This window comes from Bos indicus x Bos taurus, chromosome 15 (genome assembly GCF_003369695.1).
Source record: "Bos indicus x Bos taurus breed Angus x Brahman F1 hybrid chromosome 15, Bos_hybrid_MaternalHap_v2.0, whole genome shotgun sequence".
NCBI lineage: Eukaryota > Metazoa > Chordata > Mammalia > Artiodactyla > Bovidae > Bos > Bos indicus x Bos taurus.
Genome location: NC_040090.1, coordinates 30,711,441 through 30,737,082, shown reverse-complemented (window position 1 = coordinate 30,737,082; position 25,642 = coordinate 30,711,441). Strand labels below are relative to the sequence as shown.

General features: G+C 39.1%; 1 protein-coding gene across 1 annotated transcript in view; it reads left to right on the top strand.

Annotated features, from left to right (window-relative positions):
- Positions 1-25,642, top strand: part of MRPL48 (mitochondrial ribosomal protein L48) — a 55,208-nt gene continuing 29,566 nt past the window's right edge. Inside the window, exons 1-4 of the mRNA XM_027562942.1 lie at positions 1-365; positions 13,069-13,121; positions 14,145-14,182; positions 25,421-25,509. Of these exons, the coding sequence (XP_027418743.1) occupies positions 345-365; positions 13,069-13,121; positions 14,145-14,182; positions 25,421-25,509 (201 nt within the window). The 5' untranslated portion in view covers positions 1-344. The remainder of the gene's footprint in view (positions 366-13,068; positions 13,122-14,144; positions 14,183-25,420; positions 25,510-25,642) is intronic.

The following is a 25,642-nucleotide window of genomic DNA, read 5'->3' as shown; positions in this document are numbered from 1 at the left end:
CTCCTGCATTGCAGGAGGATTATTTACCAACTGAGCTATCAGGGAAACCGATAATACATAGTATGGCAGATCAAACAGCCGAATTGTCTGCAAATTATTGGGGCAAAACAGAGATGGCAGTGAAAGTGACATTTGAGCTGTAATAAAAACGGAAACTGAGAGGATTTCTAGACACTTAAGTCTCAGAAGCTGCCGGAACCAAGGTGCTGCGGGAGTTGAGTGAGTCTCGGTCGGATATTGTTGCCGGACTGGATCGAGGCCGTTCCGTCAGTGTTTTCAGTGGGGTCGCGGCTTGTTGAGCCCATCTTCATCTGGCAAAAGTACGGGCCGCGCTACCGCCAAGGATGAACGGAGCACTAGGAAAGGTAACGCAGTCTATCCAAGCTGGGCACGAGAGAGGTGGTGAGGAAAGCGGAGCTGCGAGGGGGCGGCGGGGCTATAACGCGGCTGCCGACATCCGGGTAAGAGACTCGGGCAAGAACAACCTCTTCCCGGCAGCACGTGCGGCGCCCTGTCAAAGGGTTGCGCTTTCCCCTCTGTTCCGGGGAGGATTCGGCTGCGGTAACCCGCGCGCCACGCCCCCTCCGTGCTATCCTCGCCGCACATTGGCCTGGATAGATAGGAGACCTGCAATGGCAATCACCCGAATAGGTCCGGATAGTATCTATGACCTTGAGCAGGTCATTTTATTTTTGCTTTAAGTCATCAACTTCCAGATTTTTTTCTAAGAATACCGTTTTGACTCGCTGAACAGATTGGGATGTGAGGCTACTTGGCGATCAGTGAAGTTGCTCAGTCGTGTCCGACTCTGCAATCCCACGGACTGTAGCCTACCAGGCTCCTCCATCCATGGAATTTTCCAGGCATGAGTACTGGAGTGGGTTGCTATTTCCTTCTCCAGGGGATCTTCCCGACCCAGGGATCAAACCCAGGTCTCCCGCATTGCAAGCAGAGGCTTTACTACCTGAGCTACCAGGGAAGCTACTTGGCGATAGGGAAGCGTAATAATAAAAAGAACGTTTTGACTTACAAACCCTTAGTTACGTGACTGCAGTAAAACCATATGAACCACCATAAAGCATTCCTTTGCTTTCCTTTGTCCTCTTAACAGATTAAAATTGTGCTTTTTCAGTTGTATCATACTATTTAGAATAATGACTTTGTTTTTTTTAGCAATTTATGTTAAAATTTTATTTGAGGAATTAATTTGGAGGCTATACCTCCATGATACATAAATCAACATGATCATTGTCGCTCACAGATCTACTAGTCCTACTTTGGGGCAGCCCCTGAATGTCTCTAGTTTTGTTTCCTTAAGATCCCAAACCTCACTTTATTCTTAACGAAATAACTCTCAGTTGTTCACTTTAGCCAGATTGTGAGAATTTGACTAGATCTGGTGAAAAGAATTATAGAAAGAAAAAAAAAAAACTGTAAAGTTTCTAAATTTAATTGTTAAAAACGGTCAGATTGGTGACTCCAAGCTCCTACTCTAAAAGCTTTGAATCTGAGGAATGCTGCTGAAAGGGAGCAATCATTGTTCAAGGTGTACTGTTTTTAGCCATTCTGCCCCCATGGACAGAGGAGCCTGGCGGGCTGCAGTCCATGGGGTAGCAGAGAGTTGGACACGACTGAGCGACTAAGCACAGCACACAACACACATACTCCTGAAGAACCCATGGAAATCTGTCATAGGCTATCACCTTAAGGTATAAGATTATATAGGGCCCCTCTCTGAGTCTGATGTCACTTCTCCCTTCTAGATTCCTTTGTTACTGATTTCCCTCTTCTATTCTGATCTGTCGCTTTTGACCAGGTAGTGTCCTCTTTATTTACCCAATACTGAATTCCTAATCTTTGATCTCCAGGAGCTTTCTCAGAATGCCCTTACTTTTTCACCACCTCCAAATGCTCCATTTTTCAAAGCGCAGCTCAGATCTAATCTTTTCCTTAAAACCTTTCAGACCATTCTAGCCAAAGTGCTTGTTTATTTTTTGAACTCTTAGCTGGTATTATTTTTGGCACTTAATCGTATGCAGTCTTGTATTTGTCTGAAGTGTTAGTTAATACTTTACATTTATGGGATTTGCATCAGAGCTGTGTTCTACCTCTTGCTAGCTGTGTGGCCTTAGGCAGGTAATTTGGCCTCTCTGCTTTAGTTTTTTATATGTAAAATGCAAGTGATAATGCCCATCATATGGAATTATAAAAATTATAGAAAATAATGTCAGTAAGAGTATTTTGTGCGAATAACTATACAAATAGGAATGTTAACATTATTCTGCAGCTAATGAACTGCTTTCATTTTCATAATTTCATTTTATCTCGCTATGAGATAATCTTGGCAGGCACAACAAATAAAGAGATGGAAATTACTGGTACAATACCTGATACATAATAGTTCTCAAATGCTTTACCAAATGCCTATATGAATGAATGCCTTGCTTATAGGTCAATAGTCTATTTTGTGGTAATGCTGAGATTGGAGCCTAGATTTTCTATCCCTCCTAAAACCCCACTGCCGTTCCTTTTCTGAGTATTTTACATCTCCCTAATTTGATAATAATCTTGGTTTCCTTCATGTGTGAAATGAGGAATGAGAACCTTCCTTGATCTTCCCAGCTGTCAGTCCTTCATTTCTTTGTGACCTGTGCAGCCCATTATACTGATCTCATTGCAATATAATAAGTAATTTGCACATCTGCTTTCCTCATTAGAAAGATTGTGGGTGGGCAGTTGTATTTTCTTCATGTCTGTAGGTACCCAGCCTACAATATACTTGGCCTAAAGTTGCTGATATTGTTCATCACTAAGTCAAGTTTGACTCTTTGAAGTCTCATGGACTGTAGCAGGCCAGCCTCTGTCCTCCCCTGTCTCTCAGATTTAATGCTCAGATTCATATCCACTGAGTCAGTGATCATATCTAGCCATCTTATCCTCTGCCGTCCCTTTCTTCTTTTGCCGTCAATCTTTCCCATCATCAGGGTCTTTTCTAATGAGTTGGCTCTTTTCATATCAATGAAATCATATAGTATGTGAGGCCAAATATTTTTTAAGAGACTTTCCAAAGATCATACAGCTAGTAACACAGAGGAGCTGATATTCAAACCCAGGTCTGTGTGAATCTCTAATTTGTATTTCTAACTACTATAATGACTCAGGGCAAAGACAGTCTTTGATAGTCACTATGTTATACATATTCAGAAGAATGGCCAAAGGAAAAACTACAAACAAAAGCAATTTTGAAAGAACATAGGAAAAGGTCAGTTCAAACATCACTTACTAGCTATGTGCATCAGGTATGTTAATTCATCTTTCTGAGCTTTGGTTTCCTCACAGTAAAATGGGGGTATAAATACCTGCTTCATAGAATGGTTGCAAGGGTTAGTGGAAATGATGTTTGGCGTATAGCAAGTACTCAAAAAATGGTAGAACTGTTTAGGCTATTATTATATGAATTTTGCTGCTGTTAATTGCTATTGTATTTTTGAGAGGTAGTATGGCAGAATGGGCTTCCCTGGTAGTTCAGTGGTGAAGAATCTGCCTGCCAGAGCAGGAAACACAAGAGACATGAGTTCAGTTCCTGCGTCAGGAAGATCCCCTGGAGTAGGAAATGGCAACCTGCTCCAGTATTTTAGCCTGGAAAATCCCATAGACAGAGGAGCCTGGTCAGCTATAGTCTATGGGGTTGCAAAGAGTCAGACACCACTGAGCAACTGAGCACTCGTGTATACAAACACACACACACACACACCAGAATGAAAAACATGGACTTTGGATTTAGACTTGGTTTGAATTCTTGGCATGTCTTAGCAAACCTAAAACTTTGGCAACTTAAAAGCTTTTGTTTTTTTCCCTCTATCATTACAGTTCAGTTCAGTCGCTCAGTCGTGTCCATCTCTTTGCGACCCCATGAACCGCAGCACGCCAGGCCTCCCTGTCCATCACCAACTCACGGAGTTTACTCAAACTCATGTCCATAGAGTCAGTGATGCCATCCAACCAATTCATCCTCTGTTTTCCCCTTCTCCCACCTTCAATCTTTCCCAGCATCAGGGTTTTTTCAAATCAGTCAGCTCCTCGCATCAGGTGGCCAAAGTATTGGAGTTTCAGCTTCAGCATCAGTCCTTTCAATGAATATACAGGACTGATTTCCTTTAGGATGGACTGGTTGGATCTCCTTGCAGTCCAAGGGACTCTCAAGAGTCTTTTCCAACACCACATTTCAAAAGCATCAATTCTTCAGCCCCCAGCTTTCTTTACAGTCCGACTCTGACATCCATACATGACTACTAGAAAAACCATAGCCTTGACTAGACGGACCTTTGTTGGCAAAGTAACAGCTCTGCTTTTTAATATGCTGTCTACGTTGGTCATAACTTTCCTTCCAAGGAGTTAAGTGTCTTTTAATTTCATGGCTGCAGTCACCATCTGCAGTGATTTTGGAGCCCCCAAAAATAAACTCTCTCACTGTTTCCACTGTTTCCCCATCTATTTAACATGAAGTGATGGGATCAGATGCCATAATCTTTGTTTCCTGAATGTTGAGTTTTAAACCAACTTTTTCACTCTCCTCTTTCACTTTCATCAGGAAGCTCTTTAGTTCTTCTTTACTTTCTGCCATAAGGGTGGTGTCATCTGCATGTCTAAGGTTATTGATATTTCTCCCGGCAATCTTGATTCCAGCTTGTGCTTCCTCCAGCCCAACATTTCTCATGATGTACTCTGCATATAAGTTAAATAAGCAGGGTGACAATATACAGCCTTGATGTACTCCTTTTCCTATTTGGAACCAGTCTGTTGTTCCATGTCCAGTTCTAACTGTTGCTTCCTGACCTGCATACAGGTTTCTCAGGAGGCAGGTCAGGTGGTCTGGTATTCCCATCTCTTTCAGAATTTTCCACAGTTTCTTGTGATCCACACAGTCAAAGGCTTTGGCATAGTCAATAAAGCAGAAGTAGATGTTTTTCTGGAACTCTCTTGCTTTTTCGATGATCCAGTGGATGTTGGCAATTTGATCTCTGGTTCCTCTGCCTTTTCTAAAACCAGCTTGAACATCTGGAAGTTCACGGTTCACATATTGTTGAAGCCTGGCTTGGAGAATTTTGAGCATTTCTTTACTAGCATGTGAGATGAGTGCAATTGTGTGGTAGTTTGAGCATTCTTTGGCATTGCCTTTCTTTGGGATTGGAATGAAAACTGACCTTTTCCAGTCCTGTGGCCACTGCTGAGTTTTCTAAATTTGCTAACATATTGAGTGCAGCACTTTCATGGCATCATCTTTTAGGATTTGAAGTAACTCAACTGGAATTCCATCACCTCTACTAGCTTTGTTCGTAGTGATGCTTCCTAAGGCCCACTTGACTTCACATTCCAGGATGTCTAGCTCTAGGTGAGTGATCACACCATCGTGATTATCTGGGTCATGAAGATTTCTTTGTATAGTTCTTCTGTATATTTTTGCCACCTCTTCTTAATATCTTCTGGTTCTGTTAGGTCCATACCATTTCTGTCTTTTATTGTGCCCATCTTTGCATGAAATGTTCCTTTTGTATCTCTAATTTTCTTGAAAAGATTGCTAGTCTTTCCCATTCTTGTTTTCCTCTATTTCTTTACACTGATCACTGAGGAAGGCTTTCTAATCTCTCCTTGCTATTCTTTGGAACTCTGCCTTCAAATGCGTATATCTTTCTGTTTTGCCTTTGCTTTTCACTTCTCTTCTTTTCACAACTGTTTGTAAGACCTCCTCAGACAACCATTTTGCTTTTTTGTATTTCTTTTTCTTGAGGATGGTCTTGATCTCTGTCTCTTATAGAATGTCATGAACCTCCGTCCATAGTTCATCAGGCACTCTGTCTATCAGATCTAGTCCCTTAGATGGTATGGGGAGGGAGGAGGGAGGAGGGTTCAGGATGGGGAACACATGAAATAAATGTAAGAAAAAAAAAAAAAAAAAAGAAAGGAAAAAAAAAAAAAAAAGTCCCTTAAATCTATTTCTCACTTCCACTGTATAATCATAAGGGATTTGATTTAGGTCATATCTGAATGGTCTAGTGGTTTTCCCTACTTTCTTCAATTTAAGTCTGAATTTGGTGATAAGGAGTTCATGATCTGAGCCACAGTCAGCTCCCAGTCTTGTTTTTGCTGGCTGTATAGAGCTTCTCCATCTTTGGCTGCAAAGAATATAATCAGTCTGATTTTGGTGTTGACCATCTGGTGATGTCCATGTGTAGAGTCTTCTCTTGTGTTGTTGGAAGAGGGTGTTTACTATGACCTATGCATTCTCTTGGCAGAACTCTATTAGCCTTTCCCCTGCTTCATTCTGTACCCCAAGGCCAAATTTGCCTGTTATTTCAGGTGTTTCTTGACTTCCTACCTTGCATTCCAGTCCCCTATAATGAAAAGGACATCATTATATAAATTATGTTTTTCCTCTATGAAAAGAGGCAATTATTTTGATGCTTCTACTAGAGGATTGATGAAAAATTGAGCAAAGTGCTTAGAACAAAGGATTACTCTGTAAGTGATAGTAACAATGCTATTTTAAGTAATATTTGTTAGTATACAGATATATTCTGTTAATACTCATAGAACAGCTCTCAAGTGCTTGCCTCATGGGACCCTTACCCACTACTGTCACCACCCACCCCAGGACTCTGGTATCTGAAGCTACTCACACACTATAGATTTTGCCCCATGACTGGTTCTTAAGTTGCTGTGTAGTCCTTTCCTGGTTCCTGACTCCCAAGCTTATGGGACAAGTGTTTTTGTTACCTGCTGGGGCATCTATGTCCTCATTCATTCATTCACTAGAATCACTGGCCTCCTCTTCCATTTGCTCCAGAGCTGGAGCTGCTCTTTCTTTGCTGACTGGGGAGAGAGAGTATTTGTGGATACAGTCCCAAAATAGATTACTTTTGTCATGATAAATAATGCTGAGCATTGTAGGGAAGAGGAAGCACATTTCCCAGAGCTGAAAGGAAGAGTTCATGCCATAATTTGGTTGTCTTCCAGACAGTTGTCCACCCTTAAAAAGGGTTGGCTTTTAGATAATTAAATTCATAGCTGTTGTGGAGACTCAGAAATCTGAACATTTAAAGTGAGGAAAGATCAGTCTTATCTAGATCTCTCTTCCCATCCAATACCTCTTCTGTATAAAGTGACTGACCCATTTAAGAGTACATTCTGTTCACTCTGATTTCTGTTCTGTTTGTCGTGGTTGATAGATCTTGGCCCCGGAGGGATCTTAGAGTCATTGGCTCTAACTCCAGAGAGGGGAAAATTACTGACCAAGATATGGTGGCCAGTGGTGGGGGAGCCAGCCAGAGCCCCTGTGACTGCTCTTTTATTGTGACCAACATTAGGTTAAGAATATTGTACACATGTTTACAGAGTCTTTTGGTATCTGATTTAATTGTCATTTTTAGGATTGTCTATATACTTTGTCCTTCCTTCTGTCTATTCATATCCCAATCTTCATGACCTCACATTCTCTGGGATACTTTTCCTAAATATGAACATTTCCCTCCTGATTTCCTAAGCACTAACACCTTCATTCGGAGAAGGCAGTGGCACCCCACTCCAGTACTCTTGCCTGGAAACTCCCATGGACAGAGGAGCCTGGTAGGCTGCAGTCCATGGGGTCGATAAGAGCCTGGTAGGCTGCAGTCCATGGGGTCGCTAAGAGTCGGACACGACTGAGCAACTTCACTTTCGCTTTTCACTTTCATGCATTGGAGAAGGAAATGGCAACCCACTCCAGTGTTCTTGCCTGGAGAATCCCGGGGATGGGGGAGCCTGATGGGCTGCCGTCTTTGGGGTTGCACAGAGTCGGACACAACTGAAGCAACTTAGCAGCAGCAACACCTTCATTTAAGGGAGAGAGGGTGTAGAATAGGGGAAAATTACAGGCTTGGAGTCAGAAACCTAATATCCTATGCTAGTTCTGATAGTAGCTGTTTAACTTTGTTACAATTAAAGTTACGCAATTGTACTTAATCTCAGTTTCCCCATCTGTAAAATGGGATAATAATACTTATCTGGTAATGAAATTATGATTTAGACACATGGTAGGTACTCAACAAAATAGGTGTGGGTAGTAATAAACGGTAGCAATGATTAGCAGTCATTCACTTCTTTCTAATCATTTATTTTTTTATTAAAACAACATTGTGCCTGAGAGGAAGACATGACTCTTGCCTTTGAGAATCTCGTTTTAGCATAGTGGTCTGTGGGGGATATTAAGAGTTTCAGTGAATCTCTTGAAGTAGTATGCAAACTTTTTTTCCTCCCTCACTTGCAGTTCAGTTCAGTTCAGTTGCTCAGTTGTGTCCGACTCTTTGCGACCCCATGAATTGCAGCACACCAGGCCTCCCTGTCTATCACCAACTCCCAGAGTTCGCTCAAACTCAGGTCCATCGAGTCGGTGATGCTATCCAGCCATCTCATCCTCTGTCGTCCCCTTCTCCTCCTGCCGACCAATTCCTCCCAGCATCAGAGTCTTTTCCAATGAGTCAACTCTTCTCATGAGGTAGCCAAAGTATTGGAGTTTCAGCTTTAGCATCATTCATTCCAAAGAACACCCAGGACTGATCTCCTTTAGAATGGACTGGTTGGATCTCTTTGCAGTCCAAGGAACTCTCAAGAGTCTTCTCCAACACCACAGTTCAAAAGCATCAATTCTTCGGTGCTCAGCTTTCTTCACAGTCCAACTCTCACATCCATACGTGACTACTGGAAAAACCATAGCCTTGACTAGACGGACTTTTGTTGGCAAAGTAATGTCTCTGCTTTTGAATATGCTATCTAGGTTGGTCATAACTTTCCTTCCAAGGAGTAAGCGTCTTTTAATTTCATGGCTGCAGTCACCATCTGCAGTGATTTTGGAGCCCAGAAAAATAAAGTCAGCCACTGTTTCCACTGTTTCCCCATCTATTTGCCATGAAGTGATGGGACTGGATGCCATGATCTTTGTTTTCTGAATGTTGAGCTTTAAGCCAACTTTTTCACTCTCCTCTTTCACTTTCATCAGGAGGTTCTTTAGTTCCTCTTCACTTTCTGCCATAAGGGTGGTGTCAACTGCATATCTGAGGTTATTGATATTTCTCCCGGCAATCTTGATTCCAGCTTGTGCTTCCTCCAGCCCAGTGTTTCTCATGATGTACTCTGCATACAAGTTAAATAAGCAGGGTGACAATATACAGCCTTGATGTACTCCTTTTCCTATTTGGAACCAGTCTGTTGTTCCATGTCCAGTTCTAACTGTTGCTTCCTGACCTGCATAAAGGTTTCTCAAGAGGCAGGTCAGGTGGTCTGGTATTCCCATCTCTTTCGGAATTTTCCACAGTTTCTTGTGATCCACACAGTCAAAGGCTTTGGCATAGTCAATAAAGCAGAAGTAGATGTTTTTCTGGAACTCTCTTGCTTTTTCGATGATCCAGTGGATGTTGGCAATTTGATCTCTGGTTCCTCTGCCTTTTCTAAAACCAGCTTGAACATCTGGAAGTTCACGGTTCACATATTGTTGAAGCCTGGCTTGGAGAATTTTGAGCATTTCTTTACTAGCATGTGAGATGAGTGCAATTGTGTGGTAGTTTGAGCATTCTTTGGCATTGCCTTTCTTTGGGATTGGAATGAAAACTGACCTTTTCCAGTCCTGTGGCCACTGCTGAGTTTTCCAAATTTGCTGACATATTGAGTGCAGCACATTCACGGCATCATCTTTTAGGATTTGAAATAGCTCAACTGGAATTCCATCACCTCTACTAGCTTTGTTCGTAGTGATGCTTCCTAAGGCCCACTTGACTTCACATTCCAGTATGTCTGGCTCTAGGTGAGTGATCACAGCATCATGATTATCTTGGTCGTGAAGATCTTTTTTGTACAGTTCTTCTGTATATTCTTGCCACCTCTTCTTAATATCTTCTGCTTCTGTTAGGTCCATACCATTTCTGTCCTTTATTGAGTCCATCTTTGCATCAAATGTTCCCTTGGTATCTCTAATTTTCTTGAAGAGATCTCTAGTCTTTCCCATTCTGTTGTTTTCCTCTATTTCTTTGCACTTCCCAGTCTTGTTTTTGCTGACCATATAGAGCTTCTCCATCTTTGACTGCAAAGAATATAATCAGTCTGATTTCAGTGTTGACCATCTGGTTATGTTCATGTGTAGAGTCTTCTCTTGTGTTATTGGAAGTGGGTGTTTGCTATGACCAGTGCGTACTCTTGGCAAAACTCTAATAGCCTTTGCCCTGCTTCATTCTGTATTCCAAGGCCAAATTTGCCTGTTTACTCCAGGTGTTTCTTGACTTCCTACTTTTGCATTCCAGTCCCCTATAATGAAAAGGACATCTTTTTTGGGTGTTAGTTCTAAAAGGTCTTGTAGGTCTTCATAGAACCATTCAACTTCAGCTTCTTCAGCGATACTGGTTGGGGCATAGACTTGGATTACTGTGATATTGAAGGGTTTGCCTTGGAAACGAACAGAGATCATTCTGTCGTTTTTGAGACTGCATCCAAGTACTGCATTTCAGACTGTTTTTTTGACCATGATGGCTACTCCATTTCTTCTAAGGGATTCCTGCCCGCAGTAGTAGATACAATGGTCATCTGTGTTAAATTCACCCATTCCAGTCCATTTTAGTTCACTCCTAGAATGTCGATGTTCACTCTTGCATCTCCTGTTTGACCACTTTCAATTTGCCTTGATTCATGGACCTAACATTCCAGGTTCCTATGCAATATTGCTGTTTACAGCATTGGAGCTTGCTTCTATCACCAGTCACATCCACCTCACTTTATTTGGTTCTATATCCCACATTTTTTTTATGCAATTTTAAAAATTGAAGTATAGTTGGTTTACAGTGTTTCAAGTATATAGCAAAGTGACTGAGTTATATATGCATATTAATATATACATATTCTTTTTCAGATTCTTTTCCATTATTGGTTATTAGAAGATTCTGGATATAATTCTCTGTGCTCAGTATGCAGCCTTTTGTATATTTGTACCTGTATATGTCTGGGGAGAAGGTTCATGACTTTGGGCAGATTCTCAGCAATATCTGCAACATCTCCAAAGCTAGAGAACTTCTCCTTGCCATTAATACACAGATTTTCTGCTAGAGGTGTCAGTTGTTTTGCCACCTGTTTTGACTTAATCATATGATGCTGTGGTATTACTTAGCTATTTAATACAAATGTATGTTCATATCTCCAGCCGTTCAAACTCCTATAAAACGGGGGTCGTGCTTACATTTTTAAAAAGGCTTTATTGAGATATGTCATATACCATACAATTTGCCCATTTAAAGTGTATGATTCAATGACTTTAATTTTTATTTTTTTTAAATTTTATTTTATTTTTAAACTTTACATAATTGTATTAGTCTTGCCAAATATCAAAATGAATCTGCCACAGGTATACATGTGTTCCCCATCCTGAACCCTCCTCCCTCCTCCCTCCCCAATGACTTTTAATATATTCAGGGTTGTGTTACTGTCACTACAAGCAATTTTAGAACTTTTTTATCACCCTAGAAAGAAGTCCCAAAGACGTCCCATATCCCTTAATTGTCATCTCCAGCTTCCCAAACCCCCCAACCCAAGGCAACCACTAGTCTTTCTTTTTCTATAGATTTGCTATTCTGGATATTTCATATAAATGGAGTCATACGATACTGGCCCTTTGTGACTGTCTTCTTTTATTTAGCATAATGGTTCCAAGTTCATTCATATTGTTACATTTTGTTCTTCTAGTCCCTTTCATAGTCACCACAATAGTTGGCACCTATTAGGCTTTTAAAAAATAAACTTTAGAGGACTTTGCTGGCGGTCCAGTGGTTAGGATTCTGTGCTTCCACTGCAGGGGGCAGGGGTTCGATCCCTGGTGGAAAAAACTAAGATCCCACATGCCATGCCAGCCATGGCAGCACAGCCAAAAAAGCAAAACAAAACTTTAGAATAGTTTTAGAATTACAGAAAAGTTGCAAAGACAATACTGGATATACCCCCATATCCAATTTCCCCTATTATATTTGTATGGTATACTTTTTATGATTAATGAACTGATATTGATATATTATTATCAAGTCCATGTTTTACTAATACTTCTTTCATTTTTAAAAAATCCAGGGTCCTTTTTCTGTTCTAGGATCCTACCTAGTATATTACATTTAGTCATGTCTGCTTAGACTCTTCTTGTCTATGACAGTTTCTCAGACTTTCCTTTGTTTCTGAAGGCTTTTACACATAATGGACTTTTAACACATACATGTTGAAGGAATTGAAATTGTTATCGTAGTGGACAGGATTTTCTCTTTATATTATGGAAACTTAAGGCCATTTATTACTTACTATCTAGTTACTTTATAGAAAGACCTCCTCTATGTTAAGGACTACCTTAGTAAAGCTATACCAGTGATCTTTTGAGTGAGTGCCAGCAGGGCAGAGTGAGAAGGAAATAACTGGGTTATTAGGGGTAAGATTGGGAAGGGAAGCTGCCACTGCAACTACCTCCTTTCATTATTATTATTTTGTTCATGTTGGTATAGTTGTTATTATTGTTGTTACTATTAAAAGAGACAGTATACTGTAATAGAGACATAGTCTTTGGAGTAAAGCAGTCATTTTAGCCACTTGTTAGCTGTAATTTCTTGGAATATAACTTCTGTGGGCCTTAGTTGCTTCACCTGTAGAATTGCCTTGCAGTGTTTTGAGAATTAGAATTCAAAGTCCCTTGCATGGTGCCTGTGCTTGACACATGCATAATGGTTGTTGATATTAGAAAATATAAATCAAATTAGAAAGGGGAAATATGGTGAATTAAAAAAAGCAGCCCCCAAAAGGGGGGCTTCTATTTTTCCAGCATTTTCTGTAGTGGGTGAAATAGGAAAGAACATGGCCTTGGTTTGCCTGCATGTTTGGTATTAACTGTAGGGAAGCTTCTTTGCTAGACAAGAGACTTGGGTTTTGTTTTGGTTTGTGTACTGTGGGTTTCTAGCCTCTTGGTGAAGAGGTACTTGGAGGTCTGTGAATGCTTATGGTTGATCTAATGTGGCTGTTTTGCTATAGGTGCTGTGTCTGAAGAATGATACCATTTTTAAGCAAGCCTTTTCCCTCTTGAGGTAAGGATATTAATAATAGTAATTAAATATAGCTAATATTTGCATCTAGAATGTTCACACAGCATTCTTCTTTCATGATCTCCCCTTACATGTTTCTTAAGCATCTCAAGCATTAACTCACCTGCTATCTTACTCCTTCCCCATTCTCGGTAAATGACAACTCCAATTATCTAGTTGCACAGGACAGAATCTTTGGAGTCATGGTTGATACTATTGTTTCTTTTACTCTACATCTAATTCCTGGACAAATCCCATCAGCCTTACTTTTGAAATATGTTCTAATAACACAAGGCTATTGTAAGAACCACTTTACTGGTAGTTTCTCTTGTCTCAGTTTCACTTCTTCTCATTCATTACTCACCAGAGTTAACTTTCCAAAACTTAAACCTGATCACATCACTTTTGTGATTAAACTCTACCAGGAGCTTCCCACTGCCTTCACAGAGCAAAGACCAAACTGCTCACCGCAGGTTATGAGGTCTTCATAACCTGGTATAACCTGGTCCCTGGTTGCCTCTTTTGCCCTGCCCCCTTCCCTGCTGCTGAAGTGCCACTCACACCCACCTGCTTGCTGTTCCCCAGACATAGTACTTTCATATCTCTGCCTAGAATGCTTTTTCTGTAAGGCTAAACAATTAAGAGTAGTTCTTTGTTTTTAAAAACTCAGCTCCAGTAGTTTCATCCCCTGGTAGAAATCGTCATACTTTCCTGTGTATTCCACTAAATCTTGTATGTGTTTTTGCTCTGTACCAGGACTATATTGTGGCTCACATCTGTTTACTCATCTCTCTTCCAACTAGACCATAGATAGAGATATTTTACTTGCTTTTGCATCTTCAGGACCTAACACATTGTCTGACCCATAGTAAGTACTTAATAATATTTATGGAAAGAAGAGAAGGATAGAATAAGGAAACGTGTAGTATTGACATATCTGTAATGAGGAGCATACAAGTTTTGGTAGCTGTGCAAATAAAATGTGCATATCTAACTGTACTGAACATGCCTTCTCCCCCTTTTTAGGTTCAGAACTTCAGGAGAGAATCCTGTCTATTCTGCAGGTAAGCAGTTATTTCCTGATGTGGTCTAGTTGATTTAAGTGACCCTCTAGCACTAGTATAATTTTGTCTGAAAAGTTGCCAAATATATCTTTGGGAAGATTGGCTGAGACCAAGTCCTACCCCTCACATGGAATTGGACAATGGGCAAGAACATAAATTGTGGGTTAAGAGCAAGAGTTCTGTAGTAGGTTTAGATTCCAGCTCTAACACATACTGTTCTGTGACCTTTAACTACTTTTCTATGACTTGGTTTTCTCACTTTAAAAAATGAGGGGAATTTATAGTACAAACTACAGTGAATTATTTGAAGATTCAGTGAGGTAAAACATATAAAGTGCTCAAAAATGTTCACTATTGTTATTATTATTTTTGCTACTATTCCAGACCTGTCTTTCATGTCCATTATCTACCAGGCTAAGGCTTTTTCTACAGGATTTTATCCAAAATAAATCCATTTAATCTGGTTAACTCAGTGAATTTCAATGTTTCAATCCTATTGCTTGCCATTTTTACTTTATTATGTGACAGATTTCAAAGCAGCCATTAGATAATGACATCTGTTATATGACTAAAGAGTATCAGAAACAGGGAATTCCCTGGTGGTCCGGTGGTTAGGAATCTTCACTTCGACTGTAGGGAGCATGGTTTCGATACCTAGTTGGGGAACTTTATTAGATCCTACAAGCCACATGGTGTGGCCATAAAAAAAGTATCAGAAATAAAAGAATGGGAGTAAGGAAGGGAACTAACATTTACTGATGGCTTATTACGTGCCATGCATGACGTAAGTTTTATATCTGTTAATTATTTCAGACAATGGCAGCTATGTGTAGAGAATCACCACTTCCACCAGACCTAAAGCCCAACCTCTCAAAATATGTGCTTCTTTTTATTTATTCATTCTCTCAACAAATATTTATTGGACTAGGCTGCATTTTAGGTGCTGGGGATACAAAATTAAGATGATATGATCCTTGCCATTTGAAAACTTACAGTGTTGTAAGAAATAATTTTTTTCCCCAAGAATAATATAATGAACACTTCTAGACCCATCACTTAAATTCAACTGTTGTTAACATTTTGTCAGGTTCAGCTTTCTTGATCAGATGTTATGATGTTTCACTCCTAATACTTAAGCATCCATTTCTAGAAACAAGGATATTCTTTCCATTCTATTAAAGAACCACAATAGCATTATCTCCTTGAAGAAAATTAATAATAATATGCCTCAGTGTCATCTAATACTCTATCTACTTCCTTGGGTGTCCCCCAAAAGTCTTTTATGAGATTGTTTATAACCAAGAGCCCAAAGAAGGGTCATGCTTTGCATTTTGCTATAATGTCACCTTTAATATAGAACAGTTCTTTCACTGTTTTATTTCTGCAGCAGATGCTTTGTGATTAGGCTAGACTGTTTGACTTATAGAATGTCCTTGGTTTTTAATTTGTCTGATTATTTTCTTGTGGTATTTTATGACATGTTCTTCTGTCCCCTTCCTGCAAACTGGAAGTTAGATCTAAAATTTTTACTAGATTTAAGTTAAATAGTTTTAGCAAGAAAACTTAATAATAATTGATGCTCTGAATTTTGTATTACATCCTATCAGGAAAGGAAAAAAGAGCTAAGAAAATCTGATCATAAAAGTGAAAAGCATGCATTTTAGAGAATATGGAAAATAAATACTATACACACACACACATGCCAAGAAACTGAAGGAAATGAAGAAAATAAACATCACTTGTAATCCTAGCCTATCCTCCAGAAATTATTGCTTAACATTTTGGTGTATATCCTACCAGGTCTTCTTCTAGCCTTTTCTCTTTCTCTTTCTGTCTCTGTCTCTGTGTGTATATATGTTTTTTTTTTTTGTCTTGCAGTAATGGGAACAAATTATATATAACGCTTCATAATCTGCTTTTTTTCCTCACTTAATCTATGGTGAATATGTTTCCACTATAATAAATATTCTACATACTTGTTTTGAATATACTGCCTTAAATGGAACAATTTGTAGGGTAAGAATCTGAGTCTGGTATTTGAATATGTTAAGTTGGAGTGCTTATGAGGAAAATATGCTAAGTAGTCCACTGGAGACACTGATCTTGAGCTCAAAATATAGGTCTGGGTTGAAACTGAATTTGAAAGTCATCATACTGTTGATTTTTCTTGAGAATGAATTAGACTATCCAGGGAACACAAGTAGAGAAGAGGCCCAAGGATCAGGCCCTGAGGAGCTCCAACATTAAACAATTGGGTAGAGGGTGAAAGAGATGGCTAATGAGCTTGAAAAGGGAGGCCAGCATGGTAGGAGAAAACCAGGATGGTATAGTTTCATGGCAACCAAAATGATCGTGCTTTAAGAAGGACAGGGTGGTTACCCAGTTTCAGTTGTGTGCTGCTGAGAGGGGCTTGCAAAAGATATAGACTAATTGATATCCCTTGGTTTTAACAGCATAGAAGTGACCTTAGGGAGAGTAGTATCTGTGTAGGTATGGTGAGGTCAGTTGACAAGTGAATGGGAATTCAGGAGTTAGAGAAAGCTGTTACAGACAATATATTTAAGAAGTTTGTTTTTGAATGGAAGGAGAGAGAACTGGCAGGAGCTGGAGAGGGATGTGGGGTTAAGGAAAGATTTAACAAATAATAATTTTATATATATTTGTTTATTTTTGGCTTCACTGGGTCTTTGTTGCTTTGTGTGGGCTTTCTCATGTTTCAGTGAGTAGGGGCTACTCTTTGTTGTGGTGCGCGGGCTTTTCGTTGCAGTGACTTCTGTTGTGGAGCACAGGCTCTAGGTGCTTGGGCTTCAGTAGTTGCAGCCTGCGGGATTAGTAGTTGTGGCCTGAGGGCTCTAGAGTGGGGCTCAGTAGTTGTATTGCAGGGGCTTAGTTGCTCCACAGTATGTGGAATCTTCCCGGACCAGAGATAGAACCCATGTCTCCTGCATCCATGGGTGAATTCTTATACGCTGCCCACCAGGGAGGTCTGGAAAGACTATTTTTAATGGTTATGTTTCTCTTAATGACACTTAATTCTGAAAGATACAAAAATTATAGAAAAGTGAAAAGATAATATGTCAGTGAGCCCATATTTGGCAATTATTCACATTTTGTTTGTGGGCTTCCCTGGTGGCTCACACGGTAAAGAATCTGGCTTCAATGCTGGAGACCTGGGTTTGATCCCTAGGTTGGGAAGATCCCTTGGAATAGGGCGTGGCAACCCACTCCAGTGTTCTTGCCTGTAGAATCCCCATGGACAGAGGAGCCTGGCAGGCTACAGTCCATGGGGTCGCAAAGAGTCAGATATGATAAGCGACTAAGCACTGCACATTTTGTTAGACTTTCATTGTTTTATTTTTTCTTGTATATTAAAAAATAAGGATTATGTTCAAGACCGGTATGTCCCCTAGTCTTGGACTCATCCCTTATCCCATAACCAGATAATAAGTTCATTTTGAACTGATGTGTATTCTGAGGAAGGTTTTTAAAATAAATTAAAATTATCAACTGTTGAAAATTACAAAAGCATGCAGATATTAAAAATAAATAGAAATTGTACTAAAAGGTATACGATGAAAGCTTTTGTTTCCAGGTCTTACTCCTATTTCCAGATCTTACTCCTCAGTGGTATGCGTTGATGGCAGTTTCTTGTATATTTTTCAGGAAAGTTATATGGTATATGAACATATATGTTATGTATGTATATTACTATATCTTAATGCTGGATACTTAGGTTGTTTTCAGGTTTTGTTATTTCAAAAATGCTACAGCAGCCATTTTTATGCATCTTTGTAAAGTTGTTCCTGTACATTTGTAAGATAAATTCCTGGAATTGAAATTGCTGAGTCAATGAGTTGTGAGTTGAAAATTTTGGTAAGTATTGTCAGATTGCCCTTCAGAGAAGTTGTATTAATTTACATTTCTATTTTCTGGCCCAAAACTGGGTTTTACAAAACATCTTACTTTTTTGCTGGTGAAAATAATGTCTGATTTTAATTTGCATTTCTTAAGAAAGTTTGTTATCTTTTCTTTTTTTTTTTTGGCCATTTGTATTTCTTTTCTTGTGAACTGCCTGTTTATATTTTTTGCCCATTTTTCTTTTGAATTGTATGCTTTTTCATTTTTGATCTGTAAGAACTTTTATATAGTTTTCATATAGTAAGGAAATAAGCATTTTCCTACCATAAATGCTTTGTGTTATTTCTAGTCATTTATCCCTTGACTTTTGTTTTTTTCCTTTTTGCTGAATTGAAGTTTAAAATTTTTGTGTAGCTCAGTTCATTAATCTTTGATTTCTAGATTTTGCTTCATGCTTAGAAAGATCTCTACTCCCTTCCTCAAGATTATTTTTAAAAATCCTTCATTTATCTTCTGTTTTTGTCTTTTTTTAACATGTGGTCCATCTGGTGTGAATGCAGTTTTCTCCCCTCTAAATGGGCAGCCAGTTATTTTAACAGTTATTGAAACATCTAACATTTTCCCCATACATTTGAGGATGTTACCTTATCATATACTAAGTTTCCATATAGATGTAGAACCTACTGTATTTTAACTTTGTGTTGTTTTATGGGTCTATCTGTATATTTGATAGCAGTACCAAGTTGTTTTAATACTATTGGTTACTATAGTTTTGTAATGTATTTTAGTATCTGATAGCTACCTAATTCTGAGGTAACTTTTTGTTTTATTCTTGATTTTAAAGCTAGATCAAATGGGGGCATGTTAAATGCTATTGAAAAAAGTCCAATTGAGAAAAAGCTCCTTTTGAAAAGAAAGATGGACAATAGCAGTTTACTTAGCTTTCTATTTGGAGAAATTTTAAGTTGTCTCCAAAATTTTGAAATGTAAACAGTTCTATGATAAACATGCTTGCACATTAGTATTTGTGCCCTTGTGTGATTATTTACATAGGATATATATTTCTAAAACTCTAATTGTTGGGCTAAAGGAAGTACACATTTTTAGGTTTGGTTTTTTTTTGGTTGTGCTTGGAATCTTAATTCCCCCACAACCAAGGATCCGATCTGAGCCCCTTGCATTGGAAGCTTGGAGTCTTAACCACTAGACTGCCAAGGAAGTCCTTGAAAATGCACGTTTTTACAGCTATTGATGTGTATTACCAAATTGCTCTTCAGAAAGATTGCACCATTTTGTAGGGGTTTTTTTGTATTTTAGAATCCCTGTTTATATACTCATCAATATTGAGTGTTGTTTTTTTACATTTACTGATATCAATAAGTTTAAAAATGCCATCCCTTTTATTTGTAATTTGCATGTCTTTGATTACTAGTTGGTTGAACATATTTTCAAACATTTACAAACATTATTTTCAAGGCCATTGATCCTTTCCTTTGCCCATTTCAATTGTGGAATCTCAGTGCCTAGAAGGCTCCCAGGTCCAGGGTAACTTACCTTGCATGCCAAGGTAATTCTCTTTGAAAGGACACAGCTTTGTTGGCATTTTTCACGGGTCTTTGACATTTCTATAAAGTCAGACATTTTAAAATTGAATTATAATGGTGTTCAGAAAAAATGAGGAGGAAGCAGTGTCTCTTTCCTACCTTTACCCATCATACTTCGTGGGTCCTGGCTACCATCCCAGCTGCTCTCTCCAAGGGAAAAGCCTGATTGTAGTGACCATCTTTTTTTTTTTTAACTGATTTAAATGTACACAGAGAGGTAAATATATAAGGAGGTTAAATGAAGGGAACTCAGACTCCTCTTATTATAGCATGAGCAAAAAGGTGGAGTCAGCAAAGCATGGTACATTCAAGTCCAAGTAGAACAGTGTAATTAGAAAAACTGAAAGAAGTTTGAAAAGAGATTTTGAAAAAAGTGGGTAGCTGCCAGAGCCAAATCATTGCAGATTGCCTTGTTAAAATATCTCTAGAATTTCAAAACAAGCAAACAAAAGCACCCCAACATTTATTGAACACACACTATTTGCCAGGTGCTGGGGGTTGTATCTGCCCTTCAGGGACTTGTGGTCTATTGAATGGAAAAAAATATCCTGTAATTAGATTCTTGGCTGGGGTTACCCCAGTTTTTCCCTCTTTCTCTCTTGTGTAGCCCTGCTTTAAAAATGCTTGTTCCAATCTTGAAGGAGAAATAATTAAAATGAAGTTGTTTATCCTCATCCTGGATTGATGAGTTTAGTTCCCAGTTTAGTAAACAAGGACATTGAAGGACAGTTGACGCTGGCATATATAAAGGGAAGGGACATGTTGCGGGAAAACTGAATACATGATTACATTCTATAATTGTACCAATTGAAAGATTTTCAAAGCCTCCTTTTGAAGTCCTGGGGTTTTGTGTCTTCTTCAATGAAAAGAGTTGCCTTTTCTCTCAGGAGGCTGCAGTGTTAATATGACAGCAGGAAACCAGCTTAATGACACAAGCAGGGGGAAAAAATTCAGTTGAACTTAATGGAAATCAGAGGCTTTCAAACTTGTGCATTTTATAATTAAAACAACTGGCTAATTAAGCAGTTTAACCATTGGTAATTTGACCAAAACCGTTCATTTAAGAGAGAAAATGGTTAATTTAACGGTAGTTTGAACTAACTTCTTAATTAACCAGCTGCTCTAATTATAGGAATTGCCCCAAACTGAATTTGCAAATGCCTCCTTGCCAAGGAGTTACAGTAGATGAGAAGCTGAGGCAAGCATTTGTGGCATTTTTACCTAAGATGTGTCATCATCTCAAAGATCACTTTTGGTTCTGTTATTTAAAACCAGTGGTGGGTGATTGAGTTTCTATGTACTTAAAGATGGTGACTAGCACCTGGGTTGTTGTTGTTTTTTAATTTACATCAAATATTTTACTATACAATGGAGTCATGGGAGAACTGTAACCATAAAGTAAACTCTTGATGACGTTTGTATGTTTAGGGAAGCACAGAGATGATGACATTTAAGCTGGCCTTGGAGGCGATGAAGGATATCACCAGAGAGGTGCAGTCCCAGCACGGGGGACAGCCTGGCACAGCGCAGAGGCAGGAGAGCTTCATGGTTTATACAGAATGCTAAGTGTAGCTCTGTGGCTGAGAAGCAAAGTTCTAAAGGCCTGGAGGATGGAGAGTGAGGACATGAAGTGGTTGGAACTAAATTACAAAATTAAGGTTCTTGAAAGCTTGCCTAAGGAATACGAACTTCAGACAGTGGAAAATCATCAAACATTTTGAAATACACCAAAGACCTTTTTAAAAATTGTGTGTGTGCAATGGATAAATGGTTGAATTAATGAAAGAAAATAACATGATTCGGTTTGTGTTTTAGAAGGATTCATTTGTCACCTTTAGAGGATGGAATAGAGATGGGGGTGTGGATACAGGAAGACTAACAACTCAGCCAAGGCTATTACTTGAATCTTTGCTTGAACTTCCGTTCACACTCACCTTCCCCCCACAACAACCAAAGTGATCTTTTAAAAACACATTAGGCATATAATTTCTTTGATGTTCAGCATGAAATCCAAACCCTTCACAAGGCCCAAAGTGGTGGGTTCCAACCTACCACCCTAATCTCTGGTGCATGCAGTCCCTCCTGCTTTGCTTCAGCCACATGGACAGCCTTTTTAGTTCATTGAATATGCTGATCTGTGTCACCTACTGAGGCCTTTGCACATGCTATTCCCTCTGCCTGGAACATTCACTCTATCTTTTACCTAATAAACTCCATATCTGTCTTTTGGGTCTCTATTACTTTATTTTTTTGAGTAGATAATGCATGTACACAAAAATTTTTTTTTAAAGATTCAAGAGTATAAAGTCAGCAGTAAATCTCTCTCTCCTGCCTTCTAGCCACTTCTCCCTGGGGATAACCACTATTATTATTTTCCTCTGACATCTAGTTTCAGTTCACAGGTCATTCTATTTTAGAGAGGCCTTTCCTGATATTTCAGTCTAAAATAGATCCACCGATTGAATTGCCATAGCTCTTTTTATCATTCTTCACAATTTGTAATTTCATATTTTTTGTGTGACTATTCCCTCCTCCTACTAGACTATAAGCTCTATACGCAGAGTTTTGTTGGTCATGTCCCTGTTATATCTCCACCTCTTTGCCCAGTGTCTGGTACATCATAAGTACTGAATAATTAAGCTGTTCCTAAGTTTTGCTTGTTTCTGTAAGCTCGTCTCTTGCCGCCTTTCTCCTCATACTCTGCCTTGAAATTCTCTCTCTGACTCTTCCTCTCCCCATACTGTGTTCTCACCTCACTAACTCCAAGCCGCCTGTCAGATTTTACTTAAAAGTCTCCTGCTCTAAGAATCATTTCCTGACACCACAAGTCCAGTCTTAATGCCTATCCCATGTATATGGCTCTTATCATAGAGAGCCCTTTTCACCCAGCGTTGATATTAGTCTCACCAACAGATCATAGGTTCTGTATTGCAGGGGCTTTGTGTTTGTCCATTGTTAGAGCTCCAGCATCTAGGGTAGTACCAACCAGGCCTTCCATGGATAGTGGGTGGTTTGTACACTGCATAACTCTTGGTATGTGCAAGTCACATGGTTGAGAGGGTATAATTGTTGCTGGCTACTCTGTTGGGTAGTAATAAATATTTGTTGAATGAATAAACATGCTTTGGGGAGTTCAGTACTTTTTAGAAGGTCATGTATTAAATTCATAATAAAATCTTGGTGGATGAATTCATTTTCAAAGCTGTGGTCTGAGTATGATTGTGTACCCATCAAGGGGTTTTGCATATTAGCTCTTCAGGTGGTACCCTCGGTTGCAGAGTCTGGAACCCGAAGGCTCAGAGAGTCAGTTGGGATCATGACCAAAAGATACCTCAGTTATTTGGAAATCTCTGCCAAAAACATTTCCTTCTTCCTTGCATGGTAAACTCTTATTTCTCTTTCAAGAATGCAGCTGTTACTTCTCTGAACCCTTCCCCTGTACCCTCCTTCACTCCCTCGCCCCCGCCTCATGCCCCAGACAGAGGTAGTTGTTCTTTCATCTAGGTTCCTTGCTTTTATCTCCATTAAAGTATTTTGTACACCATAAAGTAGTTATCTGCTTCCCCATTATCCTTCACCAGTACATACTGAGTGTCTCAAGGAAAAGTAGTATATTATAGTCATCTTTGTAACTGTCCCAGTATCTGTACAGTTGTTGGCATGTAATTGTAAATGCAGGCTAATGCATATCATGGAAGGGATCCATGATATCCTAAGGTTGTCTTGATGAAATATTCTGGATTGTGAATGCAGGGAAGGTTTCTGAAGCCATGACTCTTTTTTTTTTAACTTTTTATTGGAGTATAGTTGATTTACAATGTTGTATTAGTTTCAGATGTACAGCAAAGTGAATCAGTTATATATGCACATATATCCACTCCTTTTCAGATTCTTTTCCCATACTGAGTAGAGTTCCGTGTGCTATGTAGTAGGTCCTTATTAGTTATCTATATTATATGTAGTAGTGTGTGTATGTCAATCCCAGTCTGACAGTTTACCTCTCCTCACTCTTGCCTCCTAGTAACCATAAGTTTTTCTACATCTGTAAGTCTATTTCTGTTTTGTATATAAGTTCATTTGTACTTTTTTTTTAGATTCCACATATAAGTGATATATATTTGTTTTTCTCTTTCTGACTTTCTTTCACTCAGTATGACAATCTCTTTGGTCCACTATTGCTGCAAGTGACATTATTCCATTCTTCTTATGGCTCAGTAATCCATTGTATGTATGTACCACATGTTCCTTATCCATTCCTCTGTTGATGGACAATTTAGGCTTCTTCCATGTCCTGGCTATTGTAAGTAGTGCCGCAATGAACACTGGGGTCCATGTATCCTTTCAACCATGTTTTTCTCCAGATGTGTGCACAGGAGTGGGATTGCTGGATCATATGGTAGCTCTATTTTTAGTTTTTAAAGGAACCTCTGTACTGTTCTCCATAGTTGAGGCCATGACTCTTGATTGGCCTGACACAGAGCAGACTACTTGGAAGCACATTTTAGAAAAGAGAAACTTAAGAAACATTTTACTAGATGTCATTAAACTTTTCCACACCATTTTGTATTTAGCACCCCACAAAGTGGTGGCTTTGGGGAGATGAGGGCAGGACCACAGGAACTAGGAGGAAAGGGAGCAGAACCTAGGACCAGTACTTTTCCAGAAGGTGGGGAGTGAGCAAGAGAGATACGCAGACATAACAGAGCTGGTTCCAGTGAAGGGTAAAAATAAGGAACTGATATCAGATATGGGAATGATCAAGTCTAGCTAGATTTTGTATTCTAGAAATTCAGATGTTATAACACATCTGAGCACAGGCTGTTTAGTAAGATAGACCTGGGTTTAAATTGCAGTTCTGCCTTTTAATTGCTGGATGACCTTGGCCAATTCTTGCTTTTTAAAATATATTATTAGTATATTATTATTATTTATTATATTACTTGATTATTATTTTTAATTTTATTATTCATTTATTCTGGCTGCAGCATGGCATGCAGGATCTTAGTTTGCCAACCTGGGGTCAAACCTATGCCCACTACAGTGGAAGCACAGGGTCCTAACCCGGATTACCTTGGCATTCTCTCCAATTCCTACTTTTTGAGCTGCAGTTTCTTTGTTTGTAAATGAAGATAAAAATAATGGGGATTAAAGGAGAATATGTATATATAAGCAACTCCTTCTTTGAAGGGGATTTGGGTGACACATCTCTGGCTGTACTACAATGAATATGTATTAATATATAAGTATTAATATAGAGTATCAATATATAGCGATTCTATTTTTTACCTATGCACTGTTCTGTACCTTATGTTTTTAGTTTTTATTGTTATTCATTTGAAGCCTGTTGGAGATCATTATATGTCAACACAAATAAAGCAAATTGAATAGTTTTAACAAGTTTGTAGTCCTTTCTGCTGGTTATTTTTGCCGCCTCTCTCTCTGAACAATCCTCACTGGAAAACTTCAAAAGGATTATTGCCTGTTGAGGGACAAGAGAAAATGAGAGTCCTATAAGAATGTATTCTGTCCCCCTACACCAAGAAGAGAGAATTTCTCAAAGCGGAGACTAGATATAGTCCAGGGGCCAAAAGGAGAGAGAAAAGGGATAAACTGAATGTCAGCTCAGGATCAATAAATAACTCTGGTTCTTTAAACCAATGAGAGGCTTGCTGTCCCCAGATATTCCATCTTGCAGTGGAGAATTTATCTCCTCATGTATGATCTGTCTGTCCCTGAGGAGTTTTGAAACAGGTTTGTCTTTTTTTCTCTCTTTCAGGTGGCATTCTGTTGACCACCAGTCGGCACTACAGGTCAAAGCCCACGCATGGCATTGGAAGATACAAGCACCTAGTTAAGCCAGAAGAGGTAAAGGGGGCAGTGGTCTTTTATTTATTTTTAAAATTCTTTTGGCCAAGGCACATGGGATCTTAGTTCCTCAACCAGGGATTGGACCCGTGCCCCCTGCAGTGGAAGTGCAGTCTTAACCATTGGACTGCCA